The 13,852-nt window shown below is 36.0% G+C and overlaps 3 protein-coding genes across 3 annotated transcripts; all 3 read left to right on the plus strand.

Annotated features, from left to right (window-relative positions):
* On the plus strand, positions 1–4,360 carry LOC110697179 (protein YLS7-like). Its single transcript, XM_021874526.1, has 4 exons — positions 1–331; positions 664–1,600; positions 2,356–2,630; positions 3,234–4,360. Exons 2-4 carry the CDS (start codon positions 892–894, stop codon positions 4,044–4,046), a joined length of 1,797 nt encoding a protein of 598 aa, XP_021730218.1. The 5' UTR covers positions 1–331; positions 664–891; the 3' UTR covers positions 4,047–4,360.
* Positions 4,361–4,511: 151 nt separating this feature from the next.
* On the plus strand, positions 4,512–6,850 carry LOC110697180 (protein YLS7-like). Its single transcript, XM_021874528.1, has 3 exons — positions 4,512–4,996; positions 5,514–5,788; positions 5,888–6,850. The coding sequence occupies exons 1-3, from the start codon at positions 4,657–4,659 to the stop codon at positions 6,695–6,697; spliced, it is 1,425 nt and encodes a 474-aa protein (XP_021730220.1). The 5' UTR covers positions 4,512–4,656; the 3' UTR covers positions 6,698–6,850.
* A 90-nt stretch (positions 6,851–6,940) lies between these two features.
* LOC110697178 (65-kDa microtubule-associated protein 3-like) lies at positions 6,941–13,852 on the plus strand. The gene is made up of 13 exons (XM_021874525.1): positions 6,941–7,776; positions 8,745–8,851; positions 8,951–9,157; positions 9,503–9,754; positions 9,878–10,087; positions 10,189–10,344; positions 10,454–10,613; positions 10,692–10,843; positions 10,924–11,011; positions 11,569–11,642; positions 11,722–11,796; positions 12,049–12,289; positions 12,781–13,852. The coding sequence occupies exons 2-13, from the start codon at positions 8,780–8,782 to the stop codon at positions 13,230–13,232; spliced, it is 2,139 nt and encodes a 712-aa protein (XP_021730217.1). The 5' UTR covers positions 6,941–7,776; positions 8,745–8,779; the 3' UTR covers positions 13,233–13,852.

The following is a 13,852-nucleotide window of genomic DNA, read 5'->3' on the forward strand; positions in this document are numbered from 1 at the left end:
AAAATAAAATATCGGCTCGGAAACTCACTACATTGGTCTGGAATATTAGAACCGGGATATTTCTATTCCTCCAACCTTTTTTTCTCCCTCTTTAGATCATTTGTGCAAAAACCCAACAATAGAAATCCCTTCTTTAATCAATTAAAAAATAATGGTCGTACCAAAAATTTCAACTAAACAAATCTCTAGTTGATCTTAGATCTTGTACCTGCCACTACTACCACTACATACACACTGCTCCTAATTTTCTACTACGAATATATTTCTGGGCTTCTTCTTCTCTCTGTTTTGACGGTTTACATTGCATCTGGATTTTTGATTCAATTTTCTGGTTGGTTTCTCTCTCCTTCATTTTATTATACGAAGTATTTGATTATTTTTTAAAATTTTGTGGGTTTTCTTCTAAATGAAGGAAAGAATTTTATTTTTGGGGTTATGTTTAGATTTGTGTTAATTTTGTATTGATTGATTTTGCTTTGTTGAATGCTTTAGTGGGTTGTTATTGGAAAAAGTTTGCCATAATTATAGTTAAATTGAGTAATTTATCAGTAATTATGATGGGATAATTATGGGGGGTCTATTCATTTTGAAATGATTGCTGTTAATTTGTTCATTTTAAGGTTTGATGCTCATGTATTGAATATTGGGCTGTCTAATTTGCAGGAAAATATTGATTTAGTGTTCTTCACAAGTGGTTGAAGGTGATATTCTGCTATTATTTAGGTATTTATATTGATTTTGGTGGGTTAATTGAAACCCTATCTAGAGCTTTATAATTGTGCTCTAATAGGGTATTACTGCTAAAATAATAGCAATTATTATAGAAAGTTTCATTTTTGGTGCAATCTGTAAATGGTTGATTTAGTGTAGAGAAGATACTAGATAGCAAAAATGGCTTTAGCTTCACACAAAGACTATGGTTCCACGTCTAATTATCCACGCGCATTGTCGTCTATAATAATCTCAGTTGGGTTACTGGCTGTATTCATTACATTGGCTTCTTGGATTTTGTTGTCATTCCCAGTTGGGACTGTTGTTCGGAGCTATTTTTATGGGGTTGATCAGACGAGTGATTTGGGTTTGTCCATTTCATTGGGAGATTTGAATGGGAGTCAAGTTCGCGGTGAGGACAAGACAGATTTTAGTGACATAGATTTGGCTAAGTCTGAGGGTACAACCGAAAAAGATCAAAATCAAAATCAAAATGATGAAGGTAGGAAAAATCAACCTGCTGAAGATAATCCAAATCAAAATGCTGAAGTTAGCAAAGATCAACATGCTGAAGATAGCCAAAATAAAAATGTTGAAGGTAGCCAAAATCAAAATGCTGAAGGTAAACAGAAAGAGGTGCCTTCTGGTGATGATACTATGCCCAGGGAACAAGCTACTAATAACACTCTAGCTACGGAAATTCCTGTAGAACAAGCTACTAATAACACTCTAGCTACGGAAATTCCTAGGGAACAAGCCACCAATAACCCTCTACCTGCGGATGATAGAGATTCGCTGAAAGATGAATTGAACAATGATGCCTCAGCCGATTTGCTTAAATCAGAGACTTCACCTGGCTATACTGACAGCAAAGAATCAGTTGGTTCAGGTTAGCCTTTGTACCCCGAGTCACTGTTGGTTTCCTTTTGCTTTCACTATTGATGCTCTTTGGTTGCAGCTCTACTGTGTTTTTCCATGCTGCTTGTAGTACTTAGCTTTGATGCCTTTTTGTTTTATTTTATTTTTCTGAATTTAATTCCTTTCTATGAATCTATGATTATGATTAATGCATTCATTTTCATGCTATTGTGAGGTCTCTTAATTACTTCTTGAATCTTGACACTTTTCAATATTGGCTTGAGAGACTGACAGATAAAGGCTGTTCAATGTGTTGTTGATGCATGACGAGGAACTAGTTAAAGTGATACATTCATCACATCATCTCATAAGAGCCATAACCCATTTTTTTCCCCAACAATCTTAATTGGTTGTGCTACATCTTTACTACATTAATTATTTGAATCTTGAAGTCCTTATCCTATGTCTGTTAAGAGTTTATGCTTGAGCTTCTATCATGCGCAAAATGAGTTTGTAGTTTTAAAATAAATTATTCTGTTATTATTTGTTGAGTTATGTGCACTAAAGCATATTGAAATTATCCATTTGGAGTTGGCTAGTGTGCAAATGAAGATTGTAAGTAATGGTTTAACCTACCAACTTGTGCTTTGAGTTTCTGACTTGAAGCATTGTAATTTGATTCAATCAATAATACTAGTAAACATGCCAGCTTTTTTATGCACTTGAATACTGTTTTGACCAGCTTTCTGATTTTTTTAAATTGAATTTGCTTTGAAATCTCTTCAGAGTGTGATTTGTATCATGGCGAATGGTTCTATGATTCCGCTGGGCCTCTGTACACAAACAATTCATGCCCTGTTATCACTCAAATGCAAAATTGTCAAGGTAATGGGAGGCCTGACAAGGAATATGAGAGCTGGAGATGGAAGCCAGCACAGTGTGAGCTTCCAAGATTTAATGCAACCAAATTTTTAGAGTTGATGAAGGGGAAAACTCTGGCTTTTGTTGGCGATTCAGTTGCAAGAAACCAGATGGAATCTCTTATGTGCTTATTGTGGCAGGTAAATTGCATATGTTCATGTTATTTCTATTCCTCCCTAAATATTCCTACTGTCTTTTTTTTTTTTCCTTTCATTTTTTTGGTGATAGGCAAGACTCGCAAGAGTAAGGATGTAGTATATTGTTCGTCTAAAAGATGTTGCATCACTAAATCCTTCAACCTTATGAGTGTAGCATCTAAGATTTCTTTATATTTACTTTTTCCTATTAACCAGTTAATCTCTTTATTAGGATTTTCTGTTGTTTGGGTAGGGCTGATCATGGGCTCAGCTGTTGCAAAAAAAATTGGTCCACTTACACTTAACCAGAGTTCGCCGTCTGCCAAAATCTAGTAAAATTGGACCAGGTCTAGTGGAAAAGAGCCTAATTAAGCAACCTGAATTGGATCTGCTAGTTTTAACCAGCTTTGTTTCAGTGAGAATTATGGAAACTCTGAGCCTCTTTTTTTTTTTTTTTTTTTTTTTTTGAGGTGTGGGTGGGGAGAATGCCTCTTTCTAATCTGTATGTTACATTTTTCAATTTGTGGCACCAGCCAAATTTTGTTCATAATATGTTAGATATCGTGGTTCAGTTATGCTTAGCTCTTTATTTCATTATTGTTTTAGGTTGAAACTCCAAAGAATAGAGGAAACCGTCATATGCAACGGTGGTTTTTCAAATCAAAGTCAGTTATGATAGTTCGCATTTGGTCTTCATGGCTTGTCCATCAAACATCTGAAGCTTCTGGTGATCTTCCATCAGGAGTTGCCAAGCTTCACCTTGATGTCCCAGATGAAGTTTTCATGCAAAATATCCCAAACTTTGATGTGGTTGTACTTTCTTCTGGTCATTGGTTTGCAAAGCAATCGGTCTACATGTTGAATAACCAGATGGTTGGAACCCAGTTGTGGTCCCCACCAAAGAAGCAGCAGCCACTGAATATTAATAATGTTGACGCATTTGGAATTTCTGTTGAGACAAGTTTGACTGCCATGGCTACACATCCTAATTTTACTGGACTGACCATTCTTCGGGCTTACTCACCTGATCATTACGAGGGGGGTGCATGGAACACTGGTGGATCATGTACAGGAAAAGTGAGGCCTATATTGCCTGGTCAGTTGGTGAAAAATGACTTCACAAATATCATGCATGAGAAACAAGTGAATGGATTTTATGAGGCTGTTAAAAGGCAGACAAACCGTTCGAAATTGAAGCTGTTGGACATCACTGAACCTTTTTCATATCGGCATGATGGTCATCCGGGCCCATATAGGAGCCCTGACCCAAATAAAATCACAAAGCGAGGTCCAGATGGAAAGCCACCACCACAAGATTGCCTCCATTGGTGTATGCCAGGTCCAGTTGATACCTGGAATGAGCTTGTGCTTGAAGTTATAAGACGAGAGTTTGAGGGTAACCAAAACCCTGCCGTCTAACTGACGTGATATATTTATCAATAGCTAGGTAGCCTCTGATACTTTGCTATTTTATCATTGCTACAAATACTTGTAAAGTATTTATTGTTAAAGGAGAAAGACAGGGCCTGTTCGTGCCCTTATTAGGGTCTTTTGGCCAATTTACATTGTAGGTGTTTCTTGTTTGAGGGGTCTGATTTAACGGAAAATAGCAGATAAATTTTTGCCATTGAATCAAGTTTTATTTTAACTTGGTTGTGGATGGAAAACACCAGAAAGCTTCTTGTAGATGTTTTGGGTTCTACACTATAATTTTAACTTATTTAATTATTTTATGTCGTTATTCTATTATTAATGTCTTTCTTATGTCATTAGGCTGCGTGATACATATTACTAGTATTTATCTAATCCAAGCTGGTCACATATTCGCTATCAATCAGCATCAATTTTTCTTTGTCTAGTTGCCATATTTAGCTGTCTGGATTAGCACAAGCCGACGGCAACTCGGCATAATTGAATGGAAGCATAATTTCCATGTGCTACGTAAGAAGGCATGGTGCTTATTGTTATTTTAGTTGAAGAAGTAAAGTATTAATGGTTGGTCAACTTCAGAAAACACAAGTTTGTAGCTATGACTTCGGCTTATTCTAGAGACTATTCTAGGTCCTCTAACTATCGAAGAGTAGCCTCTTCTATTGCAATTTTGGTCATGCTACTTACAATATTTGTAACCTGGGATTCTTGGTTCATATTGTCGCGGCCCAACAGGTTGGTCTCTCCAAACTATATTTATGGGGCTAATCTTGCAGAAGATTCAGATTCTGTTGTTTACCGGGAAGGTGGGCATGTAGCCAAACCTGACCATGATGAGGAGTCAGAAGTAGAGATGGAATTGGAGGTGGATGTGTCTACAGGAGAAAATGAACCTGTTCAGAGTCAAACTGAAAGCAGTGAAGGCTCAGATAGTTCAGGTTAGGCTTTGTAACTTGTCTTGATGTGAGTCTTAGCTGCTTATGCTTGTGTTTTCCTTAAATTTGGTTCAAGCCACTATTTTTTGATCTGTTAATCAGCTAACCTATTTGTGAAGCATGTTTATTTGCATGTCCTACTTAGTACCCATCATCGTTTAGACATTGGATAGTTGAACGAAATGGATGCTTATTTCTATTTGTATAAAATTTGATTAGGCTGAGCAGGTGATTATTTCTATTTGTATAAACACACTTCTGGCCAGATAATGGTGGCCTATACGGCTAAATCAGCCTGAATTGGTTTGGTTCAGGTCAGTTTGGTTACGAATTTGCAAATTATTTGCGATTGTGATTGTTTGAATATATGTAGTTTTCTTACTTCTCTGTTCACTTGATCTTAATTCCTGTGGTTTTTTATGAGTGCAAGTTGCTGTATTATATGGAAGTCAAAATGGGATCAGATTAAATTTCAATTTAGTAGTAATATAAATTCCTTTTTTCGTTGTCAAACTTGTAGATTGTGATCTGTACGATGGGCAATGGTACTATGATCCTGAAGGGCCGTTGTACACAAACAATACATGTCCTATCCTTAGTCAGAATCAAAATTGCCAAGGAAATGGGAGGCCGGACAAAGAGTACGAGAACTGGAGATGGAAACCATCACAGTGTGAACTCCCAAGATTTAACGCCACCAAATTTTTGGAGCTGATGAGTGGAAAAACTATAACTTTTGTCGGCGATTCTGTTGCTCGGAACCAGATGGAGTCTCTTTTGTGCATACTGTGGCAGGTAAATTTAGAGTCTTTCCTGATACTTTGTTGGTTAACTTGCATTCTTGTATTGCTAAGACTTAACATCTAGAAAAAAAATAATCTTAATCATTGTTAGGTTGAAGTTCCACGAAATCGAGGGAACCGTCGTATGCAGCGCTGGTTTTTCAAATCAAAGTCTGTAACAATAATTCGTTTTTGGTCTGCATGGCTTGTACATCACACTACAGAACCTTTCAGCTATGTTCCAGATGGAATCACGAAGATCCACCTCGATGTTCCTGATGAAACCTTCATGGAACTCACACCAAAATCTGATGTTGTAGTCTTTTCCAACGGCCACTGGTTTCCTAAGCGATCAGTCTATTTGTTAAACAACGAGATTGTTGGAACACAGTTGTGGAACTCACCAGAAAATCTGCCAATGAACATAACCAGCACTGAAGCATATGAAATATCTACTGAGACTAGCTTGACTGCTCTGGCTACTCATTCCAACTATTCAGGATTAACAATAGTCACGTCTTATTCGCCTGATCATTATGAGAATGGTGCATGGAACACTGGTGGATCATGCACAGGTAAAGATAGACCTTTATTTCCTGGTCAAGTGGTGGAGCACGAGTACACGAATATCATGCACAATAAACAGACTGCAGGCTTCTACCAGGCTATTAAGAAGCGGACAAATGAATCAAAATTGAAGTTGATGGATATTACAGAAGCTTTCAAGTATCGTCATGATGGTCATCCAGGTCCATACCGGAGCCTTGACCCGAACAAGATCACAAAGAGGGGTCCGAATGGGCGTCCACCTCCACAAGATTGCTTGCATTGGTGTATGCCTGGTCCTGTTGATACATGGAATGAGCTTATGCTTGAACTCATCAGACGAGAGTTTGAAGGCAACCAAAACTCTGCCTTTTAGTTAATGTAGTTGTATTCTTTCATGAGACAGTATCTCATTAACCTGTCTTTGATCATTCATTGTTCTAATTGTGAAAATTAATTGTAAAGTATTGTGTGCTTGAAATGTTCTTATAGATTCAAATTTATAACCAAACTTAGGGGGATTTTGCCATCGCTTCTAATATGAAGTTCAAGTAACTTGATAATCAACTGGGAAAGCCAAAGGTGCAGTGGTATATTGCTTAATCATCTGATTCGGTAGTTTTGAGAATCCTTGGTAATAAGTACTATATTTCTATTAGCATAAGATTGGAAACTTCAAAGTTATAAAGCTCGTCACGAGCAAATATAAGAAAAAGGTGGATAAAGTAAGAAAAGACAAGTGCAAAAAAATGTTATTATGAGACAAGAAAAATAAGATAATAAAAGTGGGATAGATCGAAGTAGAATAAAGTATATATGTTAAAACCATAATGAAATAGATAGAAATGAAATATGATAAAAAGAATTTTTTTTTTTTTTTTTTTTTTTATAAAACTATACAACAGAAATAGTATAAATCGGAGTATAAAATAATGATATTAGACTCATTTTCTTTGCCTAATGATCTCACATACATTATACGTAAACCGATTGTAATATGCAAATACTTGACTATTCTCTCAAATTATAAATGCAACTAACCTAAAAATCAAAATCAACTTATTAAAAACCTGTAATCGGATCATACACCCACCCTACCCTAGCCCCTTACCTAATCTAAACAACTCCATTACAATATCAACCTCCTCAACTTCTTAACACTCTCCACAATTTCCTCATCTCCTTATTTTGATTTTTAGGCATTGTACAATAATACTTAAAAAAAAAAAAAAAAGGTAATACTTCTGAAAAATAAACATAATAGAAGATCCTCCCATTTTCATATTAATTATTCAGCGCTCCTCCCTCCACTGGTAACGGTCGAATTTCTTCATAAACCTTGTCTCCCTCCCCATACCTAGCATTACTTCCTCATCATCATCTTCATTCTTCTCAATCTCATTTTCTCTCTCCTAATTCGCCGACATTTTTCCTTAATCTGCTTCTTCGTTCAAGGTTAGTGTTCATTCAATTTCTCTCTCCTCCCGATTTAATTGCTTTCTGTCGGTTTATATTTTACTTCCAAATTTACTATTTTTAGCTTGTTTTTCTACCTAACTTAATATTGACTGACCATTAATTATTCGATCGACCTAAATTTGACCCTCCAAAACCCTAATTCTATCTGTTGTTTTCCATTAATTGGGTTTTTTTTAATTTTGATTTTGGTTAACTTTTGTTTATAATTTGGCAAATGTTAGTGTCTAATTCGAATGTTTATGCCATTTGCTTTAAAGATATTCGATCCGAGCAATTCTTATCACCGAAATTAGGGTTTGCTTATTGTAAATTCGTTACTTTTTAAATTTGTTGCTTTGCATTTTTCATTGGATTGTTGTTTTTGTGATGTTTGATTTTGGGTTTTGCTGATGATGAAAGTTACTCCGTACAATTAATAAATGATGATTGATACAATTGATAAAACCCTTTAGCTAATTAATTCATTTAATTGTACATGGTAGTTCCATAGATTATGTCATAAATGCCATTTTTGAGCAGCTTCTTGTATACATCAACTGGATTATAATTCCTTTTACGGGTACAAGTTTATATCATTGTGATATGCTTATTTTTATTTTTCTTTATTGGTTGTGGTGTCGTGGTGCGAGATTAATGGATCGTTAGGTCAAATTAGAGCTCTTCTTAGCAATCACAGTTTAGTAATCAAAGCTTATTGAGTCAAAATTACAGCTCTTCTATAATTCTATGTAATTTCTCTGAAGGAATTCAGTGTAGTTATTGTCGGGTTTGTTTGCATTGTGTAGTGTATGCATCGCTATATATTGGTGCACGTGCATTGTGCACCTAGGTGCACCATATTAGATTTCAATTTTGGTTCAATTTTCAAATTGCAGTCCCTTTTTTTTTTTTTTTCCTTAATTTGTTTCTGTTTTTGCTTATCTCTCTCAATAACCCTTCTCCAGGTTAATATATTTGGTGGTTATAGATATCTATTAATATGGGTGACATTCAGAATGATCCTCTTTCACAAACAGAAACTACATGTGGGTCTCTTTTGTATGAACTTCAGGTATGGTACAAGCTAACTGCAATTCAAGGATAGTATGTTACTTTTATTGTGTTTTCATTGGCGATTGACTTTATTTCTTGTATCTATTGTTTTCTTTAGATAATATGGGATGAGGTGGGTGAGTCTGAAACAGCTAGGGATAAGATGTTACTTGAGCTTGAACAAGAATGCCTTGAAGTATACAGGAGAAAAGTTGATGTGGCTAACCGCTCTAGAGCTCAGCTACGACAGGCTATTGCTGATTCAGAGGCAGAACTTGCAGCAATCTGTTCTGCGATTGGAGAACTTCCAGTACATATTAGACAGGTAATAGTTGATATAATTGATTTGTGAATTCGGTAGGATTAATAACCTGTACTTCTTTTAAGAATGCTTGAGCAGAATCTTTAATTTTGTAATGCTGTGTAATTCCTCCGACATGTGATGTATCCAAGCTACATTTCTTTTCAAAACGATTTGCATGCTAATTTGTCAGTTGTCACTGACTGTAGTTAGAAAAAATCAAATTGATCCATTATTCCGTGATTAATCTTTGTAGATTATAAAATTGTGATTAAGAAGATGTATTCAGATTCACTTCTTAGATCAGTCTCTAATTATGTTTGTTTATGCCAATTAATGAGGAATAATAAACTAAGCTATATAATTCAGACTGAGCAAAAGGCTGGAAGTTTAAAGGAGGAACTTAATGCCATTCTTTCACAACTAGAAGAGATGCGGAAACGAAAAGCAGACAGGAAAAATCAGTTTCTTGAGGTCATTGAACTGATTCAAAATGTATCAATAGCAATATATGGATCGGCTGGATATGATAGCTCAACGGAAGCTGTGGATGACAATGACCTGACTCTAAGAAGGCTTGAAGAATTGCAAAAACAACTGCAGTCCTTGCAAATGGAGAAGGTGTGCTTGTTTCTAATTAAAAATGCCTCATTGTCTTCAATTTAAGGCTTCTGACTGTGCTGATTTCGCAAAAAATTTAGTCTATAAATATTTTTGTAATCCTTTCCGGTCATCAACTTGCAGAGTGATCGCCTGAAGCAAGTCCTGGAGAACCTAAGCGCATTGAGTTTATTGTGCTCTGTCCTTGGATTGGACTTTAAGAAAACTGTAAGAGAACTTCACCCCAGTTTAGTTGAATCCGAAGAAACTTTTAGTATAAGCTCTCATACACTTCAACAACTGGAGTCTTCCATAAAGAATTTGCGAGAGCTTAAGCTTCAGAGGAGACAGAGGGTACAGAAATGTGGTCTTTTGATTAGTTTCTTGTTTGCTTTCTTCTAAGTGAAACTTCTTATTGGCTAAACTTGTGTGCTTTTTTAACTAACCTTGTGCAGCTCCAAGATCTTGCTACCATGTTGCTGGAGCTCTGGAATCTGATGGATACACCAGTTGAAGAACAACAACCGTTTCAACATGTCACGTGTAATATTGCTGCTTCAGAAGATGAGATAACCGGCCCCAACATGCTTTCAGCAGATTTTATTAAATACGTGAGAACCATTCCTCTTGTCTATATTTTTTTTCCTGGAAATCTCTAACAAATAACTGGTGGTTTAGGAATTGTTGATTTTATCAAAAATAAATACATGTGTTGTGCAGGTTGAGGCAGAAGTTTCCAGGCTAGAAGAGCTGAAATCAAGTAAGATGAAAGAGCTTGTTTTGAAGAAGAGGGCAGAGCTAGATGAAATTTGTCGGAAGACACATATTATTCCTGCATTAGATGATGAAACAGAACATCTTATTGAGGCAATAGAATCTGGTAACTTGCTTTCGACATTTTATTGTTAATTTTGTTATTGTGTGCTTATTTTCACGATGCTCAATCCTCTTTATTTAGGAGCTTTGGACCCTGCTTCTGTCCTTGAACAAATGGAACTAGAAGTTTCCAAGGTCAAAGAAGAAGCTTTTAGCCGCAAAGATATTCTGGAAAGAGTTGAGAAGTGGTTATCTGCCTGTGAGGAGGAGGAGTGGCTTGAACAATATAATATGGTAGTTCTTAGTTTTTCATAAGTTGCTACTTTCTTGTATTATCTTTGTAGGTGTTGACAGATGCCTCACTTCTATGTCAGGATGAAAATAGATACAATGCAGGAAGAGGTTCTCATCTCATCCTCAAACGTGCAGAGAAAGCACGAACAATAGTTAATAAGCTTCCAGGTAAACATCATTACATTACGCTGTATCACAACTCCCAAGATGATGCATCAACCAGGATCTGGGAGCAGCAGCATGCGGTGGGAATTGATTTAGCACTTCCTTTGTTTATATCCATGCATCCCCTGATTGATGGAATTGCTTTCAATGACTGTCTCACAATATTGAGTTGTGATAAAGTTCCCAATCGTAATGAATGTATGTATTTTCATGCAGTATGGTCTGATTATGGTAATGGTCTGATTATGATATGAAGCCTTCATGCAGCATGTATTTTCTGAGGACCAGTTTTATGAATGTATTTCACAAATATTAGGTTGTTTTTAATACATGAACCCTGAGGTTGAACCAGATAGGTATACACATTTGAGGTTTATCTGTTTAAACTTCTCGTAAGCGTAATATTTAGAGATGTAGTTGAGATATGATTCTTGTAGAAGGTAAGTTTTAAGTCTTCAACCTTGTCAAAGTGTTTGTTGCTTTTGCAAGTATCTATATTAACTGGCTGGCCCTGATTATTTTTTGGCTGGCTGATTTTGATTGTTCTCAATGCTATGCAGGAATGGTTGAGGCTCTGGCTGCAAAAACTCAACATTGGGAGGAAGAAAGAGGTCTTGAGTTCCTGTATGATGGTGTAAGTATATAAATCTCTGCTGAGAAAGTCTTAATTGTTATATTTGCCTTCTTCTAACCTGTCTATATGTATTGATCAGGTTCATCTTCTTTCTATGCTCAATGAGTACATTACATTACGACAGGACAAGGAACAAGAAAAGAAACGACAGCGGGTATGTAAATCATTGAATCCTTTGCTTTCTTTTGCTCTTTTCCTTCTGATAGTTTTTGTTTTGTCTGACTACTACCTCCATACTCAAATAAATTATTTCGTTTTCCTTTTTGTTGCTGCATATTGTCATATACAAATAAGAAACAATATTATCATTTCTTGGGGGATAGAAAAAGCAAACTGGACATTTGTTTGAGTAAGTATATTTGAAAAGGATGTTTTATTAATCATGCATTTTCATGTCTAAATTTAGGAACAAAAGAAACTTCAAGGACAACTGATGGCAGAACAAGAGGTACTTTTTGGCTCTAAACCCAGCCCAATGAAGTCTGCAAAGAAAAGTTCTAGAATATCTGCGGGAGGAGGAAACGGTAGAAGGGTTTCTATTGGAGGAAATGCGCTTCAAACACCTCGGCCTGACTCATCTCATTCAGCCAGAGGAACACCAAATTTGCGACCTTCCAAGAGAGATGACAACACGGGATCACTAACTGGTAAGTTTTTTGGACACTGTCATATTTCTGAGGCAGAAAGTTTGGTACTTGCATCTGATGGTGTGCCTTTACAGTTCCTGTGGCATGTCCTCGCGTGTTATGGCTTATAAAAATCACTTAACTGGAGTATTCAGAAAAATATATGCTGCAAAAATGAGTACACAAAAGAGTCCTTTAATTATGAAAATGAAAACCATGGACAGGTTAATCCTAGATTAACTTTTTTGGTTTACTTTACATTTTTCTGTTGAGCCAGCAACTTCAGGTTGGGATCATGTCCCGTTTCTGCAACTCAACTTATATCCCACCACCTCCTAATTGCGTGACATGTCATCAACTTTAATAATACTCAAATGCTATTGGTAAATATGGATGATGTGTGTTGATCGGAGATTATGGTACATAAAAATATAAAATAAGATGTAGAACGAGATTGAGGATTCCTTACATAGCAAGTTCATCCCACTTATGATATTGCTTTGCTATTGTAGTGCAAAGGGTTTTGGACAAGAACTTCACGTTCAATGGTCGTGAAACAGAACCAGCTGTGGTACGAAGACCTTTCTCTCCCATTTCTTCCACGGCATCAACAAGAGCACACGAGGATTTCTATGATGATGATAACAATGCCATGCAACAGCAAACAGTCTTTCAGATAGAGACATCCCAACAAATATTTACTACACCCTCAAGGAATGTTCCTGCTGAAGATGAAGAAAACTGGACTCCAAAAGTAATGCACATTCCTGAACCTGCAACACCTTCAACAGTTTCAGCTCCAATGCACACATCAATGACACCTGCGCCTCTTCATCAACCTGATTTTCATGATGGTGATAATTTGGTGGAAGAAACTGATGAAGAGGTTGAATACTCATTTGAGGAAAGAAGAGCAGGATTTGTATTGCCTAATACTCATCTTAAAAGAGTAATACAAGTGTGACTGTGTGAGGCTATAGTAAAACGTTGGAAGTTAGAATCTTAGAGGAATCCTTTTTCTGAAAACATAATCTTCGTCGGGGTTTTGTGGTCACATTGTTCAAATTACACTGTGAACGTGACTATTAAATCTTGATTGAGCAGAGTACATAATTACTTAATTTGATGGATGAGTCAAATTATTTTCTATTGGCTTCTTCATCTTTCTACACTTGTATATTAGTATATTACTACACAGTGCTGCATTCTTAATATTTTTTTGTTGCTTGAACTTGTCAATTGTATGCTTGTAAAATACTCATATTTCTTTATTCAATTGGAAAAAATTACTTTCTCCTTTGACCATTCATAATCTTTGTCATGTTACTTTGACCACTGATGGGGGGTTTCTCCCTCTTCTTATTATTATTAAAATATTTTTTTTTCGGTTTTACCTTGGAGATTTATTGTCTTTGTTATTTTTTATTTTAGGTTTTACCTTAGACATTTATTTCTTTGTAATATTAGAAGGATTAATTGGAAACTCCACCAAATTGGTAGGTGGTCATCACATGGCTTATACTTTATTGGAAAATTTTCACTATTTGCTTTGTTTGGCGTATACTTTACTCCATAAAAATGATG

This window comes from Chenopodium quinoa, unplaced genomic scaffold (assembly GCF_001683475.1).
Source record: "Chenopodium quinoa cultivar QQ74 unplaced genomic scaffold, ASM168347v1, whole genome shotgun sequence".
Classification (NCBI taxonomy): Eukaryota; Viridiplantae; Streptophyta; class Magnoliopsida; order Caryophyllales; family Amaranthaceae; genus Chenopodium; species Chenopodium quinoa.

What these genes read in the sequence shown, in the direction of transcription:
- LOC110697180 (XM_021874528.1), top strand. Translation starts at nt 4,657, where the DNA reads ATGACTTCGGCTTATTCTAGAGACTATTCTAGGTCCTCTAACTATCGA. An exon ending in TGAAGGCTCAGATAGTTCAG is followed by an intron (nt 4,997 to 5,513) that starts GTTAGGCTTTGT and finishes TCAAACTTGTAG; the next exon opens with ATTGTGATCTGTACGATGGG. An exon ending in TTTTGTGCATACTGTGGCAG is followed by an intron (nt 5,789 to 5,887) that starts GTAAATTTAGAG and finishes AATCATTGTTAG; the next exon opens with GTTGAAGTTCCACGAAATCG.
- LOC110697179 (XM_021874526.1), top strand. Translation starts at nt 892, where the DNA reads ATGGCTTTAGCTTCACACAAAGACTATGGTTCCACGTCTAATTATCCA. An exon ending in CAAAGAATCAGTTGGTTCAG is followed by an intron (nt 1,601 to 2,355) that starts GTTAGCCTTTGT and finishes AAATCTCTTCAG; the next exon opens with AGTGTGATTTGTATCATGGC. An exon ending in TTATGTGCTTATTGTGGCAG is followed by an intron (nt 2,631 to 3,233) that starts GTAAATTGCATA and finishes TTATTGTTTTAG; the next exon opens with GTTGAAACTCCAAAGAATAG.
- LOC110697178 (XM_021874525.1), top strand. Translation starts at nt 8,780, where the DNA reads ATGGGTGACATTCAGAATGATCCTCTTTCACAAACAGAAACTACATGT. An exon ending in CTCTTTTGTATGAACTTCAG is followed by an intron (nt 8,852 to 8,950) that starts GTATGGTACAAG and finishes TGTTTTCTTTAG; the next exon opens with ATAATATGGGATGAGGTGGG. An exon ending in AGCTTCAGAGGAGACAGAGG is followed by an intron (nt 10,088 to 10,188) that starts GTACAGAAATGT and finishes AACCTTGTGCAG; the next exon opens with CTCCAAGATCTTGCTACCAT.